General features: G+C 40.5%; 1 protein-coding gene across 8 annotated transcripts in view; it reads right to left on the bottom strand.

The window, feature by feature from the left end:
• The window catches only part of GRIA4 (glutamate ionotropic receptor AMPA type subunit 4), a 236462-nt gene extending 218865 nt beyond the window's left edge, over positions 1–17597 (bottom strand). For all 8 annotated transcript variants that reach the window (XM_009678442.2, XM_009678443.2, XM_009678448.2 and 5 more), the window contains exons 1-2: positions 17086–17597; positions 15804–15962 (exon numbers count right to left, since the gene is read on the bottom strand). In XM_009678442.2, coding sequence (XP_009676737.1) covers positions 15804–15962; positions 17086–17173 — 247 coding nt within the window. In that variant the 5' untranslated portion in view covers positions 17174–17597. The remainder of the gene's footprint in view (positions 1–15803; positions 15963–17085) is intronic.
• Between the last annotated feature and the right edge of the window lie 4756 nt (positions 17598–22353).

Here is a 22353-nt window from a genome sequence, read left to right on the forward strand (position 1 = left end):
AATGTCAAAACTGATGAACACTGCCTGGAATATTTATCATAAAGTCAATTAAAAGTATTATAAATTCAAGAACAACTAAAAGGAATATGGTTACTAAATATTTTATTCATTATATCCAAAGCTTAAATAGGTGCTGTTTAAATAACTAGAAAAATATTTACCAAAGAATATAACAAGATATTAGGACATTCTGTGTTCAGCACTTCACATCATTGTATTTAAAGCTTAGTTTCAGAATTCTAAGCATTTACAATGAATGTACATTTGTCCTATTTCTAGCCCCTCTTCCTGGAAAAATTTCCAGAGTTCAAACAAAAAGCTGCAGAAAAGTAACATGGAGGAAAACAAAATTTTCTACCTTCCACTTCAGTATCTACTCTATTATCTATGCACCATCTTCTTTTTATCTTTTTTGCATTGCAAAGCCAGCCTAGTCTATTTGTGTACCTCCTATTAATGAATTATAAATACACTTGATAATTAAAATCTGATATTTACAATCCTCACTATGCAATGGCACAATGCATGCTGCAAAGCTGTCGCTCTGCATTAAAAGCAAGGTATACAGCTCTCCAGGTCTTTTGGCAGCATTTCAAGATGTCTTGCTAGAAACACTTAGCAGACATGCTCTTAAGACACAACTACACCAGATTAACCCTAAAGAGTGAGAAAAAACACTACATAATTTAAGTTATTCAAATAAGCACTAGCCATTTTGGTGAACAAGAGTCTGACAGTTTCCCTCTGAAATCACCTATTTTTGAAGTCACTTATAATTCACCTTTGTGGTTACAATTGTGCTTTTAATGGTAGTATTTGCTGTAGTAAGCATTAGATTGTTAATAAGTGTTCATAGGTTACTACCTCTGTTTAACAGCAGATGTTGCCTTCGCCTTCTTTATTCATGCTCCACAGCACCCTTCTCTGTGAGTAAGCCCATGGGGCAAGATTCTGCTTCTCTGACATCAAGCAGCACTTTTTCCTGATGCAAAGCCCCCTTTGCAGGCAACCACAGAGGAAGGCACTGCTCAGCACGGAAAACAGCAGCAGATTCTGGATCTCACTGCAGGTCTGCCCCGACAGTCTCTAGATAGCTGCTGCTCCACTTGACTTTACTCTTGCAGTTTACAGCCATCCATTCAACCCTAAAACCAGCCCTGCCTGTCACCCAAGTGTCTGAAGGCCCTTCCTGAGGCCGAGCTCGGGTCACTGCAGCACTGTGCCGGGGACAGCAGCAGCAGCAGCAACACCATCAGTCAGCAAGATGACACACGTGCTTCGCACAGGCGCGCTGCCACATCTCAGGTGCGATGGTGAGGCAGCAACAACTCAGCATGCCTTTAATGATCTGTGAAACAGCTTTAATCCAGAGCAATACTCATCCTGGTGTGTCTTGCAGAAATGAAAAAGACCAGTTTTGCTAACATTCCTTTTTCTTTTTTTAGATTTATACAGGAGCATCCTGGTTCTTTTGAACGTGAGATGAAAAAAAAAAAAAAAAGGAAAGACACATTTTAGGGAATGGGATGGTTCCTCAGTTCCCGTTCACACCTCCCCTCACGGCTGAGGCATAGTCCCACCATCCCAAGCATATCTTAAAACCATTCATCTTGCTCACACCTGATCACATCAGTAACCTCCTTCTTACAAAGACAGGAATTTTAAAAGGACACTAATTTAAAGACATTTTCTGCCCCTACTACAGAAAGACTTTTCTTCAGGTCACACCTTGTTTATTTGAATAAAGATTAACTTAATTAGAAATTTAAAAAAACCCCACATTTATCACAGTAGCCTTCCTCTTTAAGAGAAAGTGCTTAGGAGTCATAGGTTTGCACCTAAATTTGTTCGTTAGTCCTTAAGACACAAACACTTAACTTTTATGCTGTTACAATGAAAATATGAACCAAGCCCCCAAAAAGGGTCTTCCTTCTGTTCTCCCTAAGGGATCGTGCAGAAGAAACATGGATTTCATTTCCTGCTCTTCCCCAGAAGTACCGCATCTTCTGCCCACTTCCACTCCAGATCCTCTGCTCCATTCATGGGAACCAGAAAAGTGTCACGCTTCCAACAAACTAATATTCATAGAAACATAGAACAGGGAAGTAGGATGAAAAAAATCATCTCTGCTATTGGCAGGTTCCCTTCCTGAAGCCCCGGGAAGCTATCTCCGGATGGGGAAGGGGGGAATGCTGGGCATGCTGCGGTTCATTGAGGGCTGATACCCAGCCCAGGTGTTTCACTGAGATGCAGCTCTGCTCCATCTCCCCACTCTCTTTTTTTCCACAATACCCTAACTTTCTCCTCAGACCCAAGAGATCTGCGCTGCCTCCTTGGGATCTGGCATGCTCTCTGGGCAGTAACATAGCTGACTACGGAGCAGAGAGGGACAAAATGTTCCACAGCGCTCCTGTGAGCTGCAAATGCTCTGCAAGGATGTGTAGCAGGACACAGGAGACCCAACATACACCGCAACAGCACACTGGCACATCCTTGAATAGCAGGAAACAATAACTAGGTGGAAAGAGTTAAGCAGAACCTCTAAAATACAAACAAAAATATCAGTAGCCACTCTAGGCCAAATTCCACTTTGATTTTACAACATTACAAATTCTGAAAAATTTCTAAAGTCCCTGAAATTTCTCTAAATTCCATGCACTGTGAGAAATAACAAAGCACTGAGACAAAGCTTTGCCCCAGAAATTTCCAACTGCTCTTCTTTCTTCTCACATCTGGTGTTGTAAAGTTCTACATAAGCAAAAAGAAGAATATTATTATAGAGTTCTTATTTCTGTCATAAATTTTAAAAACTGTCTATATGAATAACGGTAAGTCAAAGTCCTTCAAGAACTGTCGTAACTCCAAAAACTGTCTTTGAGGGCTACATTTAGTGTGTGGATCATTGAATTAGCTGAAAGAAGTGTAAAAATGCATACAGAGAAGGACAGCTCTCTATTAGCTATACATTATCTACAGAGGCTTTTAGGCAACAATAACTTTAACAAGAAATGAACAACAGACTGGTCCAAGCAAATTAACTCCCATCCACGCTTCCAGTGTGTTATCAGAGTTTTCCACGTTAAGAACTTCAGAATGTTTGATGCATCAGTCTCTCAAATCCTCCTTGAGGTTAAACTTGATAATTTTAGTAAGGTGTGGAACACATTTTTAGGCAAGATAAAGCCCCAAAGGATTTATTGCAGTAGATGGAAACTACTAACTTACTATTATCAGTAACTCCAACAGTCTTCAGACAATACTTTCACAAAAAGGACTGGAAAGGAAGGTAGGGTGCATTATATTAATGCAAATCTTAAAAAAACCAACAGGTTTAAAACTACACCTGTGTGTTGCAGTCTCGGTTGCACACATTTAACTCCACTAATGCTACTAAGATCTACAGTGCAGTCAAGAAATAAAGTGCCTCCTGTAAACCTACTTCCTTTTAACTGAAGAGACACTTTACCCTTTAATGTTCTCCTAACTTTCATAGCCACACACAGGGAAAAAAAAAAAATCTTCCTCATGCTGCTGATTCCCCTCATTCACTTAATGATTTTATTTATGTAATCAGCTATCGTGGATGTGAATAGGAAGATGGCAGTAGGGCCCTGCTTGACAAAGCTAAAGGAGAGAGAAACTGAGGCCATGGAGAGCAGTTTCTCAAGGTGATGCTGCTGGCAGGGGATATCCAGGCCTTTAAGGTGCAACATTACGCTGGATTTCATTTTAATCTCACAGACTTTATGTAAATGCAAGGAACTACAATAATTATTATTATCTTATTATTGTAATTGAGCAAAGGATTTTCTGCTAGTTTCCTGTTTCACATAGTATATGAAAGGCTGACAAAGAAAATGTGATTAAGGTGTGAAGTTCTCGTGCCTCCCAGCAGTACTAAAGTGCAAAAGATTCCCATCATAAACAGTAACTGAAAGAGTGATGGGCATTCTGGGCCTTTCCTCAGGAAACAAAAATGTAGCAGTCCTTCTACATCCATCAGAAACCCAGAGAAGAAAGGAGGAAAGCAGTCTAATTCATCTATTTATCTTTTGTGGTACACCACCACCACTGCCTCCTTCCACTCACTCCCTTAAAATACGAAAGTATCAACCATGATGGAGTCAAAGTCAGGGAAGTAAGAGAAGGAAATGGGCACAATTTTTCTGAGATTTTATACTCATGCAGTTTCTTTCCTGTTCATAACCAAGAAACAAATGTCTTACCCTCTGTCCTTTCCCTCCCTTTCCCTGCAGTAGTTATGTTGATGGCTATCTGTGATCAATTTAAATGTTACAGAAGTTAATAAGACCAGTTGAATCCAGAAGCAGTGGCAGCTTGTCCGTAGGTATGGGCAGAAAGGGAGCGGACCCCTCAGCCACCTCGAGCATGCTGGATGGTGTCTCCATGAGAGCGCTCCTCCAGCTACACAGGCATCAGCACCTTGCCCACTGCTTCCACTCTTGCTTCTTCTTGCAGACTGTGCCCATTTCTTCATGAAAAGCTGGGACACGTCACAACAAATAGCAGGGAGGCAGAGCAGAGTGGTGGATGGGAAAGTACAGAATTTTCTCTCTGTCTCTTTGAGCAGTACTTTTTATTCTCAGGCTTTTACACACTTGTTAACTCCTATATGTACACTACATGCCCATCTGTATTAAGTTTTCAGCTTTGCAAAAGCATATCTCCAGCTTAAAGTTTTTCGAAGACTTGACAGCTCACATCACCTACAGTCACTCGTTCACAAGCATCACTCACTCATCCTCTACCCTGGTGGTTCCCCTTTATGTGCTCTCTCTGTAAAAGCACAGAGCTCCCTATCCAGCAAGCTGTGGCAGACATCAGTCATTCCTCACTGAGGGTGAGACTTGGGGAGCAAGACCCCAAGCAATAAATCACTTCTGATTCCATGAGAGCTCTTAAAGAGGCAAAACCAACTCATGCTCAGAAGTTCAGACTGTCTCACAGAACTGCTGGTAGAACATCAGTAATTTTTCACTGCACAGATACATTTGCATTAACTGTGTCTATTTTTTTCTGAATTAATTATCTAAAAACACCTTGTCATTTTTCCACTTACTTTAATGATAACTATATAGTAAATCATTTTAGCAAACCATTTCACTGATGGAGTGGTGGTAAACAGGACACTGCAAATACAGCTATTAGTATAATATAATTAATTGCTAAGGTCTCATGTTACCATTTTTCCCAGTTCTGATGACTTATGGTATAAGGGAATAAAAAGTCTGTCCTCTTTCCATATATGTTTGCACTCAGAATAGTGCAACAGATCATCAAAGACAGCTATGGGAGCACTTCTTTTGCTCCTCTATTCAGGCTTTTGCTTTCTGCAAATATTCTTGTGCATTAAATCTCATTCATCATTGTGTTTGTGTTCAGGCTGCCATCTCCTCTGACACAAAGCAGATGAAACCAGGGACTTCCAAAGCTAAATTCATAAGTCTCCATATCTGAAGCTAACAGCCAAAACCCTTCAGGTGGAAGCAGTAATAGATTCACATCCTCTGTGGCTCATAGAAAGTGAAATACGTGTAACATATGTGACCATTAAGTTGTATTTGTAGGTAAGCAAGCCTGTGAATACAACTGGTGTAGATCAGTGTGCATTTTTTAGGAAAAAAGAAAAAAAAAAAACACTACAGTCTTTGAATGTATTTACTAAGCTTATATTACTACTACTTCAAGCCGTACTCCCTGCTGTGGGATTAGGAGATGTTCTCTGCTAGCAGAAAAAAAATAAACATATGTGTCCACTAGAAGCTTTTTTCAATGGTACTTGAAAAAGGCCACAATAAGGCCTTAAAGATCTTGCTGTCATGTGAGCCTCAATACCAAGGGCATCCCATACTGTGTCTCTGCTCAGGCAAGACAGAAAAACCAACCAGTAAAAAAAAAAAACAACAAAAAAAAAACCAAACCAAACAAAAACCCCAAACCTCAAGGGACTCCAGAAGCTGCAGGACTGCAGTGACTGCATACAAACTGTGCTGATTATCATCTCTCTAAATTAAAGAGCAGTAACAAACCCAGTAGGCCATTTTTTTTCTGCTTGCCAGCTCTCTAGTACTCCTACATTCAATGCGAAGATAAAGAAAGCGGGTGATACATCCAAATGATGTGTTGATGTCATGACAACTTACCCACGCTTCTTCCAGTCTTTAAATCAAGATTGCATGTACTTGGAATAGGTAGGTATCGAGCCAGAAAAGAATTATGGGTTTGATAAAGAAATCAATTGACTCTCTGATTGGCATGTTGTTGGTCAGTTTGGCTCATCAAACTGGTCTCCTCTAGCCTTAAAACACAACAATCCGAGAACAGTTACACACTATCCACTCTCCTGTTTATTTTGGCTGTCTTCTTTACTTTTTCTTCTTCGAGGCACCGATGCTTACAGCCAGCAGGCAACAGTTCATGCACCAGAATGATTTCACAGAATCACAGAATCGTTTAGGTTGGAAGGGACCTCTGGAGATCATCTAGTCCAACCTCCCTGGTCAAGCAGGGACCTCTAGAGCATATTGCCCAGGATCACATCCAGATGGGTTTTGAATATCTCCAGTGAAGGAGACTCCACTACCTCTCTGGGCAACCTGTTCCAATGCTCAGTCACCCTCACAGTGAAGAAGTTTTTTCTCAGGTTCAGATGGAACTTCCTGTGGTTCAGTTTGTGCCCATTGCCTCTTGTCCTGTTGCGGGGCACCATGGAGAAGAGGCTGGCCTCATCCTCTTGACACTCCCCCTTCAGATACTTGTACACGTTGATGAGATCGCCTCTCAGTCTTCTCTTCTCCAGGCTGAACAGGCCCAGCTCCTGCAGTCTTTCTTCCTAGGAGAGGTGCTCCAGCCCTCTAATCATCTTGGTAGCCCTCCGCTGGACTCTCTCCACACAATCTCTGCTGGACTCTCTCCACACATTTCACATCCTCTCTGTAACATCCATAAGGACTTGCAACTTGGACCACTTCTGCGTGGTGCTAATCCTGACCTGCTAACCGCACGCATCCTGCAACAGATGCCGATGGCGGTCCTCACAACCATACCGATGACTTCTGGTGCTCTTTTCCTTTGGGTTTTGTTTGTGCCTCCAGGCAGCATCTCCCACTCCCAACTCCCATTCTTCTTATCTACATAAGCATGCATCACTTTAAATCTTACCACGTTACTTTTACTACCCAAGAGAAACGCTGAATAAGGATACCGACAAAAAAAATGACTTAAGAAAGCAGCTGCCTAACCAGCTCTCAACTGGAGACCCCACAAATGGCTAGATTATAGAGGCAAAGTTACCTGGGTGTGCAAACAGCCCCAAGAGGCAGCTTCTTATCTGGCTTGTGCTCTCTACGTGGAGTAAAAGAGAGAGATTAGCAAAAAACTCCTGAGTCAGGCAAGAGCACATGACTATTAATTTTCAAAGGAAATTATCCTCCTAACTGCAGTGTTTTTGGAAAAGTTCATTCTTAGACACTGATCTTAGTTTAAATGGATGGAAATGATGAAGCCTGGAGGCCTTGTATTAGCAAAATCCTTCAGAACGGATCTATACAGAAAATCTGCAGGAAATCACTAATAAAAGGCCCTTCACGACTCTGCTGAGACTGTGGGTCTGTAAAGCCTTGTTCCTTTTTACCATCAGCTTGGGTGAGGACACAAAGGGCTAAGTGTATTGATATGCTTTTTTACGCTATAGCTTTTTACTCCCTGAATGTACCTGCACTTGAACAAAAAAGTGTTTTTCACTTATACTCAATACTGTTTTCCAGATCTGAATACAGTACAGTATAGACTCAAATCTCACATTAACTAGTAGTGTGAAATATACTGGTACTGCACATTAAGAACAGGAACACAGAGCAGGAAGCTTCTGTGGACAAATAACAATTTACATTTGGTATTCTCTTTGCTCTAGAAGAATTTTCTCTCCTTCCTCTGCTTTTACCTAGATTATATATTACATTAATCATTTTACCCACAGAGGAAACAGATCTGATCCTGGTGTTGAAAAAATTGGCCAGGTAGTACCAGTTTAACCAAAGGAAATGAAGCATAACACTACACTGTAAAAGAAATTGACCAAAACAGAAATTTTTGTGTAATAATTCCTAATAATTTTGCATAATAATTCCTAATACATACACTGCCTCTCACTCCCAAATGGGAAAAAGTGAATTTTGCATCTGTTTAGAAGATCTGAAAACTGAAGCCAAGACAGATTAAAGACCCTAATTCTTTTCCGCAATTACCTGTGAACTTTCTTAAACCATCTGTTTGATGGATATTCACTGGGCAATCCTGAATTATAAGAAATGGTGACTTGCAAATAAAAGTGAAGTTCAACTTTTATTGGTTTAAGAGAGTACTATGCAAATATACCATAAAAGTAGCTGGAAGAGTCTGCACGCAAAAATGGCATTGAATCTACCCGAGAGATGGTCTGCAAGTGAAAAACTGAGGAGCTATATGTTATGAAAAGCTGATACATTGTAATATTGGTCTTCAAAATATGTCTACAGGCATTCTCGGCAAAGAATCCAATAAATGAGATTGTAAAAAGTTTTCCTTTCCAAGTGTTTTTTTTTTCCTCTTGTGCTCTGTTTGTATTTACAGTCAATACCTGCAGTCATGCTCATGTGCTCCATGATTTTAGAATATAGAAAGGTACTGCACAAGACTGCATTTTTCAGAAGCAATGGTTGCATATAAATGCAGCACTGAAACAGCCTGCGCAATACAAGAAAACAGTAGCCCAATGACATTCTTTTTAATAGGAAATTACACACCAGAGACCCAATTTCTAAATATATATATATTTAAAAAAATAACAGGAGTTAAGCAATGTAATACAATGTAAAAATCTAGCTATTGGGCAAAAGAATGAGATCCTGTTCACACTGCACAAAATCTCATTCCTACCATTCCTTAATTATAATGCAATCTGCATTATAATCTGCATTATAATCTGCATTATAATCTGCATTCTGCAATCCCTGCTCAGGTAAAGTTGCTATTTACATCGGAGAGCTCTGCCTGGGGAAAGAACTGCAGGACAAGGGCCAATATTTGAACTGGAATTTGTTAATGTTAGCATAGCTGGCCAAAACCCAGCAAGAAAAGTAGCTTGTTAATATGCATCCATGTACTCCCCATTGAGGTCAACATAAAGCTTATCTATAATCACCTTTTAAGGAACCTAGTGAAGAGTAAGGATGGGCTGGGTCTTTACATTATAGAGCCAAGATAAAGATAATGCATATTTAACACTCTGGTTTCATCTTCTTACCACAAGGCACCGGAAATAAAACAAATAGCTGCAATTATTTGAACAAGTCGTGCAGATGCTTCACCTGGACTACGAAGGAAAAAAAAATGGAAAGAAACACAGCCCTCACAAAAAAGAACACCACTGAGACAAGACAGCTGACCCATACTATGTCATGTAGGTAAGGCAGAGTTTCCAAAGTACTCGGGAATAACCAGTTCCCAGTGGGAAGGTAGGTGCTGCTAAGTACTCTGGAAAATACTAGAATGTCCTCTGAATGCCAAAACACCTCTTTATTTGAACCTGGGTGCCTGAAAATAGATATTACTTGTATGGAACTTTTCAGGGTACCCAGCCCCTAATACAACCGAATTTATACTATCATTTTTAAAGGTCAATAAGATCATCAAACAAAAAGAAACTAAGGTTATGCAAAAAAAAAACCAAAAAACAAAAAAACAAACAAATTAGATAGAGGAAGTTAATGGAACTTCTGAGAAAATGGTTACAAATAAACCAACACCAAAATTTGGAATCACACTCTGAGATCAGTTACTTTTGAGTAAATTGAAAGATACTTTCCTGAATTCAAAACAAACGTTCTTGATGGACACAGGAATAAATGATCATAGTTTGGCTTCATGTCCTGAGACATAACTGAGATATAGGGATGCCCATCTAAGTTGCAGAAGCTCCTGCCCATGCTAACAAAGAGGATGTTGTGCTGTAGCAGTCCAAAATTACTGCCTCAAGCCAACTACACAGAAGAACAGAACTCTACAGCAGAGGCCAGTTTTTCCTTTTAATTACACCAGTGCAATCTTACTGATTTCTTCACGTTTGCCTTAGCACAAATTCCATCCCCTTTACATCAGTCATACTGCCATATTAATATTAAGGAACGTGACGTACGAGAGAAGGATGTTTGGTCCAACATGTTTAAATTCAAAGAACTTTACCTGCTCACAATATGAATTTGCACAATTTATAGTAGGATCTAAAACAGTTAAGAAATTGAAGCAGACGGCTTCCTCTATCAGGAACAAGCAAATCTCAAAATAATCAGGACCTAAAAATGAAATGCATGAGCCATTTTGACTAGCATACAAACAGATTGCAACGGTAAAGCCGAAGTTAATCAATTTAATTTACTTGTTAAAGTGTTTTGTCCTAAGCAAGTCCTGCGCTGTGTTGGTCTCTGCAGAAAGAATGAAGGAACTCAGTCTTCACTACTAATGCTCTAAAAGGAAGATGAAATTATTTCTGTAGCCCATAATAAAGCTTCCTAGTTTATAGTTTTACTCAGTCCAGTAACATGCTAGGACAAAAGCCTTATTTCATGCCAGAGAGAGAATGTTCTACATTTTCTGAAGAAACCATTTGTTTTCCCAGCAATAACCTTGAAAATTAAATTCAGACTGATGGACTGAAACTATCAATGGTTGATTTTCTCTCTGCTGTACAGCTACTTTACAGGAGTCACATTTAGAACTACAAAACTGTTTGAATATAGATCTTCTCATTGGTACTCACATACCCTCTTACTGCAAATCACACCTAAGGACACATATGTTCTTTGATTCCATCAGCTAGCGCTAATAATAGAAATTTTAAGGGAAATTATTTTCAGTAATTGGGGTCTAGCTTGAGATAAACTCCATGGATTGAAACAAAACACTCACTTCAAATGGCCTTTTGTAATCAATCCTGTTTTAGAAGGGTAACATTAAAGCCAGCTCTGTTTTTCTAGCCAACTGGCGCAACGCTTGTTCAAACCTGACGGCAGAGTAAACCTTCATGATAACCCTCAATATACTCCAAACGGCATCCTTGGGAATACTGTACCACTCTGGCAGCAAAATACTTACTATTCAGTCTTATGAAACCTGCCTTTCTAAATTAAGAAGAACACCATGTTTTTAAGTAATACTGACTATTAAACTAAGGTTATACTCCTACTGCTGAACTGAGCTGTAATTGTTAAAGTAGAATTAATAACCAAATTTAATGAAAATCCCATTATGATGCAGCTTAGCAAATGAAAGCTGAAGCTGCTGTAAGTAAAAATGACACAGTCAGAGTTTAAAATCAACGCTACACTTGAGTCTATTTGCTAATCTTTCTGGACGCCTCAGCAGAAAAGTTAACTTCAAAATGACACAGCCTCTCCCCTTACTCCTGCCCTGCCCTAAAAGCCCCCAGCTGGAAGGGGGCCCCTGCAAGGGCAGGCTGGGAGGGAGCAGGTCCCCCCGTCCGTCCTCGGGAGCCGGCACGGGACCTGCACCGGCACGGGCCGGACAGCAGCAGGCCCTCCGATTTCCGGCCATCGACCCCACATTAGTCCGAACCTCTGCACTGCACATTGAGAGAGTATTAAAAAACAAACAAACAATAAAATCAAAGAGGCTAACTCTTGGAGAAAGAGGAAACTTTTCCCAATATGTGAAATTTTTGATTCCAGTAGGCTTTTTTTTCTGCTGATCCACATGACATGTAAAAATAAAGTTCTATCTTTTGTTCAATAGTATATACTGGGATTAAAATCTGGTTAGGGCTGAATTGTATGTGAGATGAAACAAGAAGGGTTGTTGATTTGCCCCAAGTTACAAGTGTATAGGGATGTATTAATCTCAAAATACACAAAAAGTCAAACTGAGACTCAAAGGGAGAAGCTTTACTTCTAAAATAAAACACAGATAAAATGCTTGAGATATCTTTTTTTTCCCCCTCCATTTAGACTAATCTTGTACAAGAACTGCAAGACCTGCTATACATTAAGAATTTTTGATACCGTAACACAAATATTCACAACCACAAGATGAGAGCTGGAGGATAAATTTTCTTTGTAAAACTGTACAAACACCTTTTAAAAGTATGCAAGCAAGTTTAATGTCGACTGTGTTGCTGAGATATACTAATGCAATATAGATGGTGCAAGCAATGAAAAATATTATTTTGCATTCAACTAAAGAATAAATAAATACAATGCTCCTCAAGTGTCATTGCATAGTTCTTACATCTGAAATCAAGTTGAAGCTAGATTTCAAATCATGAGCAAAATTTCCTGCTTATAATGTGCAAACCGATGTATTCCAGTAGTTGAATGTTTCATTTTTGGTGTATTGTGTTCTGATGAGTAAGAATCTTGTACAGTTCATGTTTTGCAATAATTTCAGCTCGCTCTGTCAGTAAGAGAGATTCTCTGAATAATGTATGCAGTGCAAAAGAAGCGAACAGGTTTAAATAAAACATACCAGTGGGAGGGAGAACGAGGACTACATCCAAATTGATGCTGATCAGATTAATTTTGCTGACCTATAATAGAGGCTATCTGCTTAAATAACCTGTTTTACATACATCCATGATTTAGAATAGAACTACTAATGTTCTGGGTCTGCTAAAAGAAAAATAAATGCCTAAGGTAATCATTAGAAAATAGATATAAAACCCAAAATTATTCTAATTCCAAAAGTTTTGCTGGATAAACCTTTGGCTATGTGCTTTTTTATCTACTGGAAAAAAAAAATACAAGTTTTTTTTCCAACATCGCAGTAATTTACCCACTAATATGCCATCCATAATCCTTTGAAATACTCTGTTTACTGTCCCTAATGCATGCAATGGGCCAGGCACTGCATCTTTACAAGTAACCTCTGCAGTAAACGGAAATGGAAACAGAGTTAACTGGTCATGTCTTAGATCTTTATGCTTACACTCACATGTATATTCATTTCAGTCCAGTAGCTCCAAGGGTTTTGTACCATGTATTTGGGGACACATGCGCGCTAAATAAATTCTGTGCAAATAGCGAGATCGAAAGCCACTGTTTCCACAGAGGTTCAGGAAAGAGTCATCGTTTCGCATGTAGGATTGCGATGAAATCACTTAATTCAGAGCTGATGGTAGGGGTTTTTTAATTAGGTTAGAAAATCTCACATGTCTGCGCTTTTGGAGCCTCTGTCAGGCCAGCAAACTCTATCACATGGAGGCTGGTGTCCTCCAGCTATCAGACAATTGATTTTTGCAGGATTCTGCTCGTGTTTAGCTTAAGGGACATGCGATATGTTCATTCAGTTGTCCGTCAGTTTGCCTGTGTTTCATTAGCAGAACATTTGTTGATTAAAAAAATATTATTCAGTATTAAAGTGTTAAAGAAAAATAAGAAAGTCAGATTACTGGCACAAGATTGTAAAATATGAAATAAATGCAATATGTAAAGCTCAGATTAAAATATATGTTGGTTTAAGTGAGAAATACAGACTTAACAGAGGCCTCTAGAATTTAGTCCATTTAATATGAACATGTACAGGATTATATGGGCATACATATACATAAACGTATACATTTACTTTCTTCTTTTCTCTGTGCCCCCCCGCCCCATACTGTACAGATTCATCATCTCTGAGTCATTAAACTCTCTGGAACTGAAACTGAGTTCAATTTAAAAAAAACAAAGGATCAGGTTATGAATCACTATTTCTGTAAACGACAGTAAAAATAAGGGGACAGGTTTTCCTCAGTTAAAATAATGCAAACTAAGCATAACCTAAGATGGTTAGACTGACAGATAAGAATCAGCTGTGAATAGTCTAAATGAGGGAAAGTTTTGGGCCAACCTTTTTTGAACCTAAGATACTGAAGTCCTGCAAAACTGGTTACGTTTATATATTTGTATTTTAAAAGTATGCAAATCAGAAATAATTCACTAATGTTCTAACTGAAACACTGCAATATTTTTAATCTTAAAAATAACAATAGCCCCTGTAATTATTTGGTAGAACTGGCTGCGTAGGCAGACTCTAAAATAATTGACTTCATCAAAAATTACCGATTTCAATATGAAAAAAAATTTAGTCCCCTACTCCTCCACTAAAAATAAAAGTTTTGAAAACTAGTATGTCATTTCTCTTCGTAGAATATAGAAACAGCAACTGTAAAATTTGACATGCATTGTAATATTTTCTCAATGAACTACACTTCCATAGATCTGCTTCCTTCCAGTTTCAAAGTGTCTTTTGAAATGCTTTCCCCTTATGGAATTTGATATTGATTTTCACGCTAAACACAACTAATACGTTGCTTAATATAGAATTCCCACTTAATGGGACATCAATCTTTCCTGCATAAAATGCATGGAGCCATTTTGGCAGCTCAGAAGCTTTTTCTGTTAAATAAGGTGGCAAGGTCATCTGAAACTTGGAGAACCAAAGACTTGTATAAATAAATTTAGCAATCATTCCATAAATTATATATGAGAACTGCACAGTACACAGTATGTTTACAAATTAGAAAGTACTGAGGAGATGGCTGTGAGAAGCTGGAGAGAAACACAGTACGTATTTTAAAGGCACAATGAACAGTAAGACCTTCTCCAGTACGTTTCTATTTTAAACTCGCTAAGCAATGTTGCTCTGGGCATCTACTTCCAGAAGCAATTCACTCTTGAATGAAGAGCAGGGATTCTCAAACTTAAAGGCCACAGAGGAAAACCTATAGAACTGAATCCTGAAATATGAATATCAGAGTAGTAATGTTACTACAGTCTTTAGCTTTACCACACTATACTTCACCGTCTTACAAAATGGTATGAATTCCCTTTTATAAGCCTGATATATGTGAAGATAAACAGCTCTAACGCTTTGCCACTCTCAGAGAAAAGCAGCATCCACCATGTGTTCTACCCCCTGCTGAAGGACCCCGAGGTGATCTGCATGTAGGAAGTTCAGCTAATTATCCTCTGGTAGAAAAAATTAAATGTAAATGTTACCTCCGTTGGTAAGGGTACTCCTTTTTTGTTCCTTTCATGGTATGTGCATGTGTGTGTGCGCGCGTGCATATATATAATATATAGGAGGAAGAGAATATTTGTTCCAGTTGAGGTGGTTTGTGAAATCAAGTAGATCAGATACTAACTTGATTTGGCACCAATGTATGGACACATAGAGACATATCCACAGGATGTATGCATTACGAGATGATAAGAGACATTTACAACCTACAATATAAGAGCAGGGCTGCCTCAAGTGACATCACCCGATCAACTGCAGCGTCAACCAACTCAGATATATTATCCTGCACACCATTGCTTCCCTGTCTCCTTTCCAGCCATTCAAAAAGCATTTGCAATCACAAATATTAACATATATTTTCAAATACTTGCAAGGCATGCCATACCTAAAAGCAAACAAGAGTAACTGTGGCGCTTACTGACTGAACGAGACATTCACAATTTTTCTTTACAACCACAAAATTCATCTCCATAGAAACCAGAAAGCAAGAAACTACAGTAATAACACTAAAGTAAATGTCACATCAGGTTAGTCAGCACAAGGCAGGAGAGGGGATTTTGCTCCAGTTAGAAACTAACAAGGATGCTGCCCCTTTTCCTCTTCTGCAAAGGGCAGCTGTGCTGAACACCGACTTAGTGATGTGTTTTCAGTGTAAGATAATGATGTTGTTTCCTCTTATTTTCATTACAATTTACTCGTAAGTTGGTCAGATCAATGGCACGTTTACTTACAGGCATTTGTTACAGCGAAGCTGTTAGCTGTTTCAATGTTGTCTACATGAGGAACCAAATTAAAAGGTGCTTCAGATGCATTGGGGCTGGTGTTATGAAGAAAAATTGCTAATCGAAAAGCAGTATATTCCTGATCTGTGTTCCTGATGAAGAGACCACCTATAGAAAAAAGAAAAAAGCAGAGGAAGCAGTGTGAATTATTTGCAAGCTACTTAGTATCCTATAATATCAAGCAACTGTCTCTCCCAAAGCTACACAGTAAGGTTGGTCCTGACTTTAATGGATAAGGAACTAATCATATTCGTAATCTCAACTGCTGCCTTTAAATCACTGTCCTCAATTGATTTTAACCTCCCAGACATATTCCCACTTCTTTTCTGTCTTCTCAGTTTCCAGGTTTTCATACATAAATACCCACATTTGTCATGATTACAGTGACCTTTGAAAGTGTTTAGCCTCCATCTCCCTGATACTGAACACATTGGTAAATCAGCTACTCAACAGCCTCTTACATTAAGTGGTGGGCTGATTAATGGGAAGGATGCTTTCTGAATTTAAAAAAAGAAAAAAGAAATCTCGGTGTAGGGTAATCTGCACTGAACAGGAATATAATGAACTTTGCTCCTCTGCAGCCATGTGCAGCTCTGTGTTATTAGGCAGCATCGTTACAAGTCTACGAGAAATGATGCAGTGATGGAGCGGAGCTGGAAGGAATACAGATAACTGCGTCCCATCCGAAGCAAGGGGGAGGCAAAGAAGCAGGAGGCAATGGGCAAACGCAGAGGAGGGGGCATCAGACCATATGGAGAGACCTACAAAATCCCAAACTTTCCAACCATGAAGGGGGAAGATAAGCAGTGTTGTGTTTTATCCCCTACCCCTGCCAGCTACTGCAACATCCAGGGTAGATAACTTGCCGTCTTTCCGGGAGCCAGGTAAGAGAAGGAGGTGCTGGAGGGGGCTGAAATTGCCTGGGGCCATCCCCCCCCCCCCCCCCGGTCACTGCAACAGCGCACAAGCCCCTTCCCCTCTTACAGACCCGGGAGTCGCAACTAGCTTTGCAAAAGATAAGCATCTTCCCCCCACAACACAAACACACACACACACACACACACACACAAACACACACACGCACACACACACGCGGGCTTTTCGTGGGGGCCGGGAAACGGGATGCTGGTGGAGGAGAAATCTGCAAGCTCCCTTCAAAGCCGCGTCTCCAACTCACTTTGCAAAGGATGGAAAGCCTTGACACACGCACGCAACCCAATGCAGCGCTTACCTATTTGCACGCTGCTAGGAAAAGCTCCCATTGCTAGTCCCCAAAAGCCAGAAAACAACAAGACAAGCTGTCTGCCAATTATCCTCATCTTCTCTTTTGCCTCTCTGTCTCGCCTTCTCCCGCTCGCTCGCTAGATGCTGCTCAGAGAGGCATTGAGGAGGAGGCGGCTACAAACAAAAATCAAGAATTAAAAAAAAAAAAAGGAGGGGGAGAAAAAGAGCGGTTTCCTCCCTTCTTTTTCTTTTTGTCTTTATTTTTGTTTTAGGTTTTTTTTTTTTTTTGCTATTCTTTCTCTCTCTCTCTTCCCCTCTCTCCCTCTCTCTCTGTGTGTTTTCCTTCTCGCTGCTGCTGCCGTCGTTTCAGCAATCCATCCCGCCGCGCCGGGTTTTTCCCGCAGTCTCCATAGCTGTGGGAGAGGTTTCTGTCCGGCTGCAAATGTTGCACATGCAGAAGATGGTGGAGAGTTTGGCGGCGGTGGGAGCGTCTAGTGGCGGCGCGGCGCGGCGCGGGCAGACATGCGCCCTGCGCCCCCGCCCGCGCCGCGCCGCGCTGCGCCGCCCCGCGGAGCCGCGGGGGGCGCGGGGTTTCCCCTCCCTTTCTCCGGCGCAGCGCTTCCGCGGGGGCGCAGCGGCGGCGAAGTTTGCGGGGCGGAGGGGGAACGGGCAGGAGCGCGGGGGCCGCAGCCAGTCCTCCGCGCGGCTGGCGCTGGTTGCAATTAAATGCCAGTTATTATTAATGAAGCTGGAAAGGGCGTACCTGCCTGTGCTGCGCAGCGCGGGGCTGCGGACGGGGCTGGGGCTGGGGAGGGCTCCCCCCTCGGCGGGGGCTGCCACCCGCGGTAGCTCCCGCACCCCGCGCACTTGGCAGGGGCGGGGAGGAGGGGACACCCTCTCCTCGCCGCCGCAGTTTTGCGGGAGGATGAAGAGGATGGACAAAAGCAGGAACGAGCTCGGGGGTTGTGGGCACCGATGCCAAAATGAAAGAGAGCAAATAGCAGGAAAACTTTACCGCTCCTATGCCTTTTTTTTTTTTTTTGAGGAAAAATAATGGAGAAAGCAGAGCTCTGTGTATCTAGACACTTCTTTTTGAAGGCTTTGGATTTTTCTTTCCGAACCTTGGAAGTTCCCCAAAGCTGCTGCCAGAGATCTGCGGTTATTGCAATTAATAATTAAAAGAGACATATATAATAAAGGGTAGGGAAGAAAATCATCCAACAATAGCTGTATGTCATAGGAGGGAGTTTCTCTTTTTACGTGTGCGTTTGCAGAGAGATTTTTATCAGTCATATGGAATGATTGGAGCATCAGTAAATTAATTTTAAAATGTTAATTGGTAATATGGAAGAATATTGATTTTTAAGGTGAATTTTGTTGTACTGTGTTTGAACAAATTTCCCTCAGTAGCAGAGTTTTGCTTTCTTAATCTTTTAATATATTTTATGTCCTGAAGTTCTCCTGTCTTGGGGAGAAAGACACCTACTTTAATTGCTGCAGAGGGTGATAGTGATTTCTGAAGAATGATTGTAAGTTCCTCAGCATCAACCACATACCCAGAAGAGCAAGCAGAGAGCATTGAGAACAGATACATAAACATATTCACATGAGCATATGTGACTGTGTGCTTGTGCATTTGCAAAAGTGTGAATTCCTGTAAATAAATTGCTCTTTAAAGGACTTTTTTGCAGATCAATGGCAAACAGACCTCTCCTGCATCTTAGGATACACTGATTCATTCCTTTATTTTTCAGTAAGTCTTCTACACTCCCTCCACATGTCGCCTTCCTTCTGCTGAATTTACAGACTTCCTTATGCTTCACATTGTTTACCCATGGCTTCTTTTGACCTTTGCTTTTGCTCTTGAGTTTCTTCCCCCTCTTTTTTTTTTTTTTTCCTTGTCAGGTGTTCCTTCATGTCCCTAAATTCTCTTCCAAGTTCAGTTCCTCTTTTCTTCCATCGTTATGCATTTATAATTTTGACTTTGTAAATCACAGTAAAAAATAGTGAAAATGCAGTATTTTTTTCTGTTCTGTAATGGCTGAATGGTTCTTCCCCGATAGTAGCTAATGAACTTGGAAACAGGTGAAACATACAGTTATTTCAAAGTACAGTCGTATACATTCATGCCAAATATAATAGATTAGGAGTTTAGATATATGTCCATTACAGGGGCACAGCAAGCTACTCCTTATCAGCTGAACGGCACAGCAAGCTACTGCTTATCAGCTGAACTGAGGAGTATGGTTCCAGTCTTTTTCAAATGTAATGGTAACATGTTCACTTAGAATTAATTTGAAAGAGTGTGGAGGGGACCATTTCAGAGTGTGGTCGAGTGTGATCTGATGAAGAGTCTTTCCCAGAAATTCCTGCATAAAGCCTGTAACTTATGTTGGAGTTGGAACATATATTTTATTGAAACACCCAATCTTGATTTAAAGACTTCAAGAGACAGGAAATCCATCATTTTTCTGGTAAGTTGTTCCAGTTGTTACCTATTCTCATTTGTTAAAACGTACATTTGTCTAGCTTCAGTTTCTAATGTTGGCTATCAAAGATGAACCCAATATTCCAGTAACAGTATCACTCAGTGCTATTCCTAGAAATAATGCCATCTTCTACTTGATACTCCCCCTGCTTAGAAATCTCGGGATCATTTTTGCTAGTCTGGAAAGTATAGGAAAGAAAGGGGAAGAGGCCACCATAGCAGTCTTGTTTAAGGGAGGTGAGGGTAAAAAAGAGACAAGTTGCAGTGTCAAAGGGCAAAAACTCGCATTTCAGCAAAGTTTGGAGAAGTGAAGGGAAGATGATCAAGTAATTGATCAGAATGTTTATCTGAAAGAAAAACTGGAGACAGTAAAGGCAAAAGAGATGCAATGAAGATTAAGGCTGGGAGGATAGAAAGAGGAGATAAGTTTTACATTGCCTCTGCTACTCGCTGTGACACACTGCTAAGCAAGGGGAGGCCAAGAGGGAGAGTTTTTAAGTTTTCCTGGTGGCTGTCAGAAGGCCATTGCATGGAGCAACTTCTGAATTGAGGATCTTATTTCCCCAAATACCTCCTGGGCAACCCAGGAAGGTTGTGATAGGTGGCGAAGGGAGAGAAAGCAAGTCTCTGAGACCTACAATGAGAAGAAGTCCAGAAATCTCAGAGAAATTAAGATATGATTGAAAAATGTTTTACTGAATACATAAAGAGTGAGGAAGGGATAGGCTAGAGGGGGGCTGGGACTGCTGGGTTTGTGGCAGTGAATGCTTGCTTTGCCTTAGAGCATATAACAGCGCTTATTGGCCTTGCCACTAGAGAGGACTCTTCAGAGCATGAACTGAGAGGCTGTCTGTCACAGCACCTGGATGAATCCTGCTGCAGAAGATGCATACATAGGATGTAATTTCCCTCTGGCAAGGACTGGAAACTTTTGCCTGTTGTCTTGATCAGATGGACTTGTGCTCGGACCAAATGCATTTATGAAAAGACCCTGCAGGAAGAGGAAGAATATGAGATTTGTGCTATAGAAGATAGGAAGGCTATATATTAGCCAAGAAGAATAAAACCGCACAGAAAAACATATAGGAGGTATTCATCTTAAAGGAATACCAGGCAGGGTATGTAGGAGACATAGGTATTTTGCAGTATGGACAGAGCTCTTTGATGCACATGTACTGGTAAATGCCTACATGCCTAGGTAGCAACATTGATTCATATTTAAATATTCTTGCATGCAAAATGCAAATCCCAGCTACACAATCCATTCAAAAGGCATGTCCAGTCATTTAATCTCACCACTCCAAGGAACCCCTTTACTCAGTTTTTCAGGTACTTTTCTTCTACAGCCCAAATATCTTTATGTTCCACTCTGAATGTCACTTCAAAGCTGTTGGCCCCAAATATGCTTGTTGCTTCCACTATAATTAGTGGCTGATAGAAAGCTATACTGTCTATCTTTTTGAAGTGATGTGTGAGAGAGGGGGCAGTTGTCATTTGACCATAAATGGTAAGCGTTGTTTTCCCGCTGCATGTTGTAACAGTTGTACAGGGTCAGTGCTCTGTCATTAGTGGGGCTAGACGTGACACTGTTATGCCTATAAAAGGCACACAACTGAACTCCCCATGTGGAATTTGCAGATGAATCACGCACGTGAGGATAGTAGACAGCTTTGGTGTGAGTTTTTGGTTTAATCTCTAGCATACTTCCTTCTCCCATCCTACCTCCGTTCTTCAGAGAGTGTCTGGAGATATGTACCTTTGTAAGGGAGAAGAGGACTTGACTGAGGAAGGAGGACAAACTACAACTGTACAAATTATCAAGGATAGAATGGGACAGTCTGGAGGAAAGGGGAAGAGAAGGGTAATTTCAGCAGCTAGAAACAAACCAAGACCCACCACCAGATTCTAGGTGCACTGGGGCAGTGACATCATGAAAACAGACTATACTCTAATATTGGCCTGTGTACCAATGCTGCTAAATAAGCGTCTCCAGAGTAGGTAAATACCTACACCACAAAGGCTCCCCATGGTATAGCCTCCTGGGCACCAGGTTCAATCCAGAGACTGCACTCAGTCGTCTAGATTAGCCTTGCTTCAAATGCAGTTCTCGCTGCAGCTTGCGCTGTGTGGTCACTGGAAATGCTTCAGCAATAACAAAAATGGTAGAGAAAACAATTCACTCAGCACCCTGTCCTTTCCTAGTCCTTTCTTGCCTTATGATATGTTGTAGCTCACATATCTGTCAAATAGATCCATTAGACTGTAAACTCGGGGACAAAGATATGTCTTCTGTGAAGTGCTTAGCACTTCTGGGCAATAAAAAATAAATAAAATACAAATCATCTGTCTAGAGTTTTTTACACTCAACCTTTTGGCATGGTCTCACATCACCTTCTGAAGAGATACCAGCAGTACTGAATAGATTACCAGTGCATCAGACCAAGATACAGTTTTCTTTCAATAGCGAGACGCTTTCTGCTTTATAGCGTTTTTTTGTATTTTGCTCTTATTGACTTAATCTTAATTCATCTAAATGCTAGGGTAGAAAAACCAGGTAATTATCTTTGACCATGCTTCTCATTAAGGGTGTTATGTTGGTACTAAGACAAGTATTGTACAATTCATGTGGCTTTAACGTATTGATCTGCTGCTCCCATTACTTTCCACCATATCATATGCTAACATCATCTTTTGGAAATTTATCAATCATAAGAAATGAAAGTGTTATGGTAAATTACCTTGACCGTGAAAGGAGAGTCTCTGCTGAGGTTATTGAGACCATCCTGT

The sequence above is a fragment of the Struthio camelus genome, chromosome 1 (assembly GCF_040807025.1).
Source record: "Struthio camelus isolate bStrCam1 chromosome 1, bStrCam1.hap1, whole genome shotgun sequence".
Taxonomy (NCBI): Eukaryota; Metazoa; Chordata; class Aves; order Struthioniformes; family Struthionidae; genus Struthio; species Struthio camelus.